Source organism: Scardinius erythrophthalmus (assembly GCF_964197995.2).
Source record: "Scardinius erythrophthalmus genome assembly, chromosome: 14".
In the NCBI taxonomy this organism is placed as follows: Eukaryota; Metazoa; Chordata; class Actinopteri; order Cypriniformes; family Leuciscidae; genus Scardinius; species Scardinius erythrophthalmus.
This window is the reverse complement of record NC_138234.1, coordinates 9,356,832-9,365,313: the sequence shown is the minus strand read 5'-3', so window position 1 is coordinate 9,365,313 and position 8,482 is coordinate 9,356,832. Positions and strand designations below refer to the sequence as shown.

The following is an 8,482-nucleotide window of genomic DNA, read 5'->3' as shown; positions in this document are numbered from 1 at the left end:
GACAAACTACCTGAGCGCAAGGAATTGTGGTAGCTAGATGTAAACAAACCATATTTATATTACATTTTTTTTTTTTTTCATAAAGCATGATCAATGCTGTTAAGTTCAGGTTTACGTCACCTTAACATTTCCATGCGGCAATACACTTTCACGACATCTTATTGTTTCAGACACATAACATTGTAATACATAATCATTTGTGTATTATTATTACGTTATATTGTCCTAAAGTGTATTCTCACTGTGTACCGCCTGCAGAAACACTGCATCCGTAGGGGCTGCCATTGTTGTTTTGTATGGTTTCACGGGCTATGTGATGTCAGAGCTCGTAACTGGGAGTGTATCGGTCTAGTTCGAGTTCACGGGTGGGAAGTTACGGGTTTGACTGCCGTTCCAGTGCACTTTCACGGGTATAAGGTTGGGAAAAAAATGGGTTACAGGTTGCCTTGAACGCACCATTAGACCCGCTGTTAATGTAGGCTATGTAAATATTCCGTAATTTCCCAAATAAATTTTTAGAGGCAAGATAGGCCTACTTATTTTAACGTTAGATAAGTGCTATTACCAACATAATACAATCTGAATGTAATTAATACATAACTATTTTATATATACAAATAGGTTAGGCTATAGAGTGACGGCGGTGCGTAAATCGAGTTTCCCCTTCCATTTCTGTTAGTTTTATTAAAATCTCTTATCCCGTGCGAATTGATGGCCAATGCCATTATTATTACAGACGTCCTGTGGTAAAATTACATCACTCCACCTCTCCATGTTAAACTAGTCCCGTCTGAATAGGGCTATAGTGGAGACTTTCAATTCTGTGGTTTTTAATCAAAGCTAATGATTTGTTTTTTGTCTCATAGCCATTAACCCACCTTCAATCGTAACCTTTTTGCATTTAGATATTCATAATTTGTTATGTTTATTTATCTGTTTTTCTCCTGGGAACGACTAGTCGCTATAAATTCTGATTTCTGTCACAGTGTCTGGTTTGTGTTTCCCTGGGTCACCACTAGAGGTCCTCTTTCCCCACGGCGACATTCACTCTTACTACATTTCCCATCATCCTGTTCTGTCACTCATTGTATCATTGCACACAGCTGTTTCTCGTCACCTCATTAGTATCTGTGGATATATACCCTGGTTGTTTCAGTGTTTGTCACAGAGTCCTTGTTTAATGTCACAAAACTTCTTGTTTCGTTCTTGTTTCGCTTTTATGGTTTTGACCCTTGACTGGACTGGTTTATGATTTCACGGACTACCCTGATTACATACTGCTATTGGATCTATCTCTGTTGCCTGTGTGTGGTATCGTGACAATTTCAGGCTATCTTTAGTCTATGTAGCCTATGTGAAATCTGTACACACACACATACATAATTGTTTGTGTCCCCAGGTGTGTTTGGTGATGAAGTGATGCCAGTGTCAGTGATGGAGGGAGATTCTGTTACTCTAAACACTAATATTACTAAACAACATCATGACAAGATGCTGTGGTATTTTGAAGACACTCGCATAGCTCTGATCAACGGACATCACAACACGAGCTGTTTATATGATGGAGAAGACGGGAGATTCAGAGACAGACTGGAGGTGGACTATGAGACTGGATCTCTGACCATCAGAGACATTAGATCTGAACATGCTGGACGTTATGAAGCAGAGCTGATCAGAAGCGAGAGTTCAGGCAAAAAGCAAAACTTGAACAGAAACCGAAAGTGTGACAGCACAAAAATCACCCAAAAAATCAGCAGCACTCATGATGACACCATAAAAACATTCAGTGTGATCGTCATTGGTGAGTCACTCAATGTCATTTTCCCTTAAGTATTTTTGTCGTTGTTTTTATTGAAGGAATTAAATAATTTAATTGGCATGCTGTAAATTTAATAAACTGCATTTCTGATCACTCTGCTCATTTAAAGAACTCATTTCATTTTTGAATTAAAAAAGCAATACTGTAATCCTGTGATCCATACAATCCTGCATCCATGTGTCTTTGTAACATTTAATCAAAGGATTGTCAAAAACATCAATTCTTTTGTTCTTTCGTATTTCTTTATTTTTATTGTTTTGTGTTTTCCAGCTTCTCTGTCTGATCAAGATGAAACCAATAAAGAACCATATCTGGAGAAGCATGCGGCTGACTTAGGTATGTTTTCCACTCTACTTCTAGAGTGTAAATCTAGCATAACATGTATTAAAGTTTATTTAAAAAAAACACACTTTTCTTATGGGGAACTTCACTTTATCTAATTATATATATATATATATATATATATCTTTAAATAATATCTAATGAATATTATAATCACAGTCAGATTCACTCACACTAATGTCTGTTTCTCTTTAGCTGATCCAGGATCAGGTCTGTCTTCAGGTGCTTTTGCAGGAATATCTGCTGCTGTTCTGCTGGTGTCTGTAGCTTCAGCTGTTGGTGTGACTTACTATCGCCGCAGGAGCTCTGAAAAAGATAAGCATCACCTACAGATACTATAGGAAAACTGTTTGTGCAAAAGTATTACCTGGATCTCCGGAATACTTGATTCTGATTGGTCAGTCGGGACATTCCGCTCAGATATTTCAGAGGTATAAGTGAACAACTGAATCTCAAGGGGCCTTCCACAAGTCTGTTAGTGAAGGGTACATGTGATGGTCATGGAAGTATTTTTATTGTTTATCGTCATGTGACCGTGAGTCAATTTAAAAGCTAGATGGTGGGAGAGTTCAGTTAAAGCACAAACAAAATAATTTTGTGATAATAAAAATGTTTAAAATATATGTTTTGCAACTAGGGGACAGTGGGGCACAACCTTACACTTTTTAACTTTCTCAGTTCGTGTAAATTCACTTGAGGTTCAGAGTATTCCCCCCCTCCCTCCCCTCAGTAATTTCACAAATCTAGAACAAATCTGTTGTCTTGTTTAAATAGTATTTATTTTTATAAATAGTGTTTATTTTTCTTTAGAAATTGGAATTGAAATGTAAAAACAACCATACAACAGCTTGAAGTGTTATCTGAATTTTGATGCTATTTTTATTCAATACTTTTATATGGCAATTACTAAATACACTATATATACACACACACAATGATACTGTACTGACCTAAACTGCAGATGACAGATCTAAATCTACAGATCTGTAGATGCCCTCTGCGGTTGGCAAACGTGCCGGCGTGTTTTGCACTTTTTTTTTTAACATAGCAGCAAAATAGGCTAAACTTAAAATACTCCGTCATTTAAAGAAAATAAACAGGGTGTGCGTTCTTCCTGTCCGGCTCGGATAACTTTTTTTTTTGGAGCAAGTCTAAACTTAAACAAAACTCAGCGAATACTATTCACCCAGGCATGAGCAATATATCTTTATAATCATTCAAGTGTGTACTTTTAAGTCATCTAAATCAAAACTAAATCAATTATTCTCTGTTTATGTAATCTGTACGAAAATAGAGAGATGCCAGTCGTTTGCATCTCAGCTCATTATTTTTAATGTGATCCCGCCCACAGAGAACGCGTGCTATTCAAACGCAAATGATCTCAGGCAGCTCATTCAAACTGTGAACGCCCACATATCAGCTCGAGAAAACACATCAAGTTTAATCAGATCATCGTACTTGTTTACATCCTCTTGCAGCGCTTTGAGGAATAATACTATCGTAATAATAATGGAAAATGTACCTCAGAAGTGCTGGTATTTCGAGGAGCAACGGATACACTGTAGTACGTTTTTTTCATTCACAAGTGAATCGCGCTTCTGTGTGTGAATGAATGATCCGCTTTTAGCAAACTATATTGCTATACTGAGATGAGTAAAAATCGACTGAAATATGTTGAAATAAAATGTATCTGTATAAGCAACGTATTAAACTGCAAATTAACATTTATATTCCTTATAATAAAAACGATAGACATATGTTACAGAGATATGCAAGACAACATTTCTTTGACTAGTTTTGGATAGATTATAAATTTCTATAGACTGCCACATCAAATAAGCTTTTGTTTGCCAATTTCTGCTCTTATGTTAAATATAGTATGTTTTGTCAAATAATGTTATTATAGTGTTTCTTCCAATGTATAAGCTATATATTCAAAGTAATGAATCCTTAACTTTGAAATATGTATGATAAAATGTATACTTTAGTTTTTACAAAGAAAGATTACACTTGAATTGTTGTTGTAATTGTAACCTTTTTAATAAAAATATATATTTACAAGTGTTATGGAAAAATTTCTCTTTTCTTTGTTTTATATATCACTGATTTAACTAAATGAATGCCATTCATTCACTTGGCTGTATTTTGAGTTTCTTTTTATGATGTTGATACAGCTGGAAGGGTGTGTGTGAGGCTTCAGAGGTGGGAAGATTCCCGGGCTGGGGAGGGGTTAGAGGAGCCACAGGGGTTTCTTCTGTTTGGGGGGCTGTAAAACATAGATCTGAGGAGAAACATTATAAAACTGCCAGCAAAACACCTCTGAAATGTCTCACTCCGCCTGCAGCTGGACTGTGGGTGGACGGGGAACTATTCTTGCAAGAATAAATATATTTTAATGACAATATGAATGCTTATTTATAAGCAACTGAAAAAAGCACGAATGTCAGAACATCTCAAGGACCCCAAAAACACCTTAGACCCCAGAGGGTTAACATTATTACCATTGGACTGAATATACTGTATAACATATTTAAGTTTCTAAAAAATACATTTTGTGAAATTTAGCTTCATGTTTAAATGACCCTTAACTTCATTCCTCTGTTCTGTTCCAATTTTTCAGTCACTGGGTGATTGTGTGTATGTGTTTTGTTTAGGGTTAGTTATGGATTTGTGATTTAGTTCATAAAACTTGTGCACAATAAATATTTGGTTCAGATTCTCTGCTTGTGGCAAAGTCAATTAGTTCACTTCAAAATTTAAATTCTCTCCATCATTTTTTAAAATTGTTTATACTTATTTATTTTTGTTTACAATCAAAATCTAAATGCCCCAGAGTTAGCTAGAAAGCTCATTTTCATCTGTAGTCCCTTGGCAGGTCAACACAGCATCATAGTACAAAAAGAATACATGAAAACAAATTAAGAAAATAAATAAGTACAGTACAAAACCAGCTCTCTCTGAGTTCAGTAGGGAGGCAGTTCCAATAAGTTTAGGCCCGTACTGAGAAGACTGTTTAGCTAAACTTACTGCTGTTCTTCTGTTGTATAAATAAATACAGTTTGCTTATAAAGGGTTTCTATTGGTTTTAGAGTTGTCACATTTGCTTGGGACCAGCTTGTAAAACTATACGTTATGTGGGAAAAAATCATGGCATGCATAAAGAGTTTGGCTGCCTCTGTTGTTAAATATGGCCTGATGTGTCTGAAGTTAGCCAAATTATATCTGATGGTTTTAGCCACCTTTTTAACATGCTATTTAAAAGTTAAATTAAGTCTAAAATAATCATGAGGAAACAACCATGAGTTTTTCTCCTTTAATAAAAACATCAGCCTGCTGTACACTCGTGGACCTCTTAGAGAAGAACACACAGACTGTTTTGTTAATGTTAAGATGCAGATGTGACATTTTTAGCCATTCAGAAACATGCACCAGTGCTTCAATTTAGCTGCAGCCTGTTGTTTGTTCTTGGTATTGTCAGGTGAAACATGCAATTGATTTTGTTATTATTAATGCCTCGTATAAACAGGCTTATGTTTTTATAAGAAACCTTTATGTAGAAGAACACTGTAAAGAGGTTTTTATAAGAAACCTTTATATACGGAACACACTGTAGAGGTTTTTATAAGAAACCTTTATGTAAGAGTAAAACACTGTAAAGAGGTTTTTATAAGAAATCTCATAATGTATTTGGTTTATTAAAAATGGCACTGTAAGCTATTTGTAGAAAAATAATTTATTAAGATAATACAATAATGAAATAACTGAAATGTATCCTGTGTTTTAAGCATTTATTAAATGAAGAAATAGTATAGATAGAAATACTACTATGCATTAATTTGCATATAATCCAGGGAACAAAAATGTAAATGTATTTTTTGCCAATGATGAAGCATGTGTGCAGCTGCAGCATCCTTATAACCTGCCTGTCAGAAAGCCAGTCCTGGGAATATATATATATAGATCTTTACCTTATTAGTATGTGTCGAGCATGCGATTGGTAATTTCCTATGTTTACATTGCTTGGATTTACAAACTCCATTGCTTGGAGTCATCACCAGACAAGATATCAGAGGTGGACGAAGTACACAACTTCCTTACTTGAGTGGAAGTATAGATACTACTGGTCAAATATTACTCTGTTACAAGTAAAAGTTGTAAAGACCTATTTTTACTTAAGTAAAAGTACAGAAAAGTATCAAAAGTAAATGTCAGTGCATTGTTTTATTATTGTTTGTATGTAATACTTAAAGTACTGTATGCCTCTGAATCTATGCCTGCATACCTACCCTCATATCAATATCAAATTTATTTCTAGAACACAGTTCCAGTAGTGGGATTGAATTTGAGATTGAATAAGTGCACTGAATAACATCCACAATGGTTTCGGACACCCAAATGGCTGTTCCCTCAAATATTGCCCTATTTAAAGTTTTTTGGCTTCTAGTATGAATATGTTAGCCTTACTGTTATCTATAAGCTAGTGTGCTCCAAAAAAGTGACAAAATTCGCATTTAGAAAACCAAACCCAACGTTGAAAATGAAAATCATGTTTATGTCAGAATCCAATGTCAGATTGATGTTGATCTCCAATGTTGGACAGACGTTGTATTGTGGTTGAAAATGAAAATCAGGGTGATGTCAGAAACCAACATCAGTCGGGTTATGACGTCAACCCGACTTTTATTTTCAATCAATATCCAACGTCGGGTTCTGATGTCAGTCAGATGCAGGGTTGTGATGTCAACCTGACTTTCATTTCCAACCAAAATGCAACCAGAATCATCCCCTGACTGATGTTACTTTCTACTCAAGGACAGAATTGTAGTGGAGTAAAAAGTACGATATTTGTTTTTCAAATGTAGTCAAGTTAAAGTAAAAAGTTTCCAGAAAAAAAAATAATACTCAAGTACAGATACTCAAAAAGTGTACTTAAGTACAGTACTCAAGTAAATGTACTTTGTTACTGTCCACCTCTGCAAGATATTGTGTTTTGCTTTACATAAGTGTATTATGCTGTGTACTATTTTCGTTAACTTCCTTGTGATTATTGTAATAACTGCCAGTTATTAAAAGTTTGAGCAGACTGGAGCTAAATTATTTATTTTAATAGGCTAATTGCTAGCGCAAGCTAAGTGCACTCATCCCATACACCGCTCTCCGAGAAGAGCATCAGTATCACAGATCAGCCGGAGATAGTACTGTCATCTATTCAGAACACAGACTATGAACTGCAAAGGCAAAAACCCATCTTACACATCTCTTTCCATGACGGTGAGAACCACATTTTTACATAAAGCAGTAAATGAACCAAGAACACTTGAACTAACTTAAGCATAAAAACCACACAATTTTACCAACACAAAACCCAACCATCTTGCTTTAACGCATCAACTCCCAACAAACAATTACCCATAATGCACCCAGCTGCTAGCACTGACTGCCAGGTCATTACAATATTGACATTTAAGTGGAATATATTTATTGCATTATGGTTGCTGATTTTCTGAGTGTTATTAGTGCAATGAGACATACATAGACAAATACTATTGTAAATTATTTCTTTATGTAGATCACATACAATCACAGATGCATATCAATATTGTAAATAAGTGCCTCATTAAAGAATCTCTTCTACACTCATGATTCTCGAATCTGATCCATATTTAACGTGCCTCAACCAGCTGAACTTTGCTATACCGCCCCTGATGATGATGAAGCCTAGTTTAATGCCATTCAACCATATCCTCAGACCTTGCCAGTCATTACATGGGACAGTTATTGTTTTTAATGCCAAAATTGTTGCTGCATACCCCTCTGACACTGGGTAGTTGCACCCCTGGATATACCCATCCCTATTGGCAGCAACGAATTAAAAGTTATGGCCAATTAACCTGTGATTAAATTCAGTAGATATACTTCTGCCATATGTTGCCACCCCTGAAAAATTCCTGCCCCCCTCTCGCCACCCCATAAATATTTTTCTAGATCCGCCCCTGCCAGTGCCACACAATATATTTATATCTCACAACCAATTCGTACGAATGATAAAAGTTGGCTAATTTGTACAACCTCACTCGTACGATTTTTCTAAACCCACGTGATGGGTAGGTTTAGAGTGGGGTCGGGGTAGGTCATTCGTATGAATTCATACAAATTGAGCAATTCGTATATAACGCACGATTTTGCAAAAAAAAACAAAAAAAAAAACAGCACTAATTCGTTAGAGTGAGGTCGTATGAATAAGCCACCTCGTAGAATTTGTACGTTTTCCCGTGAGATCAGGCTCTTACATACATGAACTTGAATGTCCACAATGCACAA

The 8,482-nt window shown here is 35.7% G+C and overlaps 1 protein-coding gene across 1 annotated transcript; it reads left to right on the top strand.

Annotated features, from left to right (window-relative positions):
- The first annotated feature begins 1,164 nt into the window (after positions 1-1,164).
- LOC308701764 (uncharacterized protein) lies at positions 1,165-3,242 on the top strand. The gene is made up of 3 exons (XM_081384190.1): positions 1,165-1,801; positions 2,090-2,155; positions 2,357-3,242. The coding sequence occupies exons 1-3, from the start codon at positions 1,420-1,422 to the stop codon at positions 2,500-2,502; spliced, it is 594 nt and encodes a 197-aa protein (XP_081240316.1). The 5' UTR covers positions 1,165-1,419; the 3' UTR covers positions 2,503-3,242.
- The last annotated feature ends 5,240 nt before the right edge of the window (positions 3,243-8,482 follow it).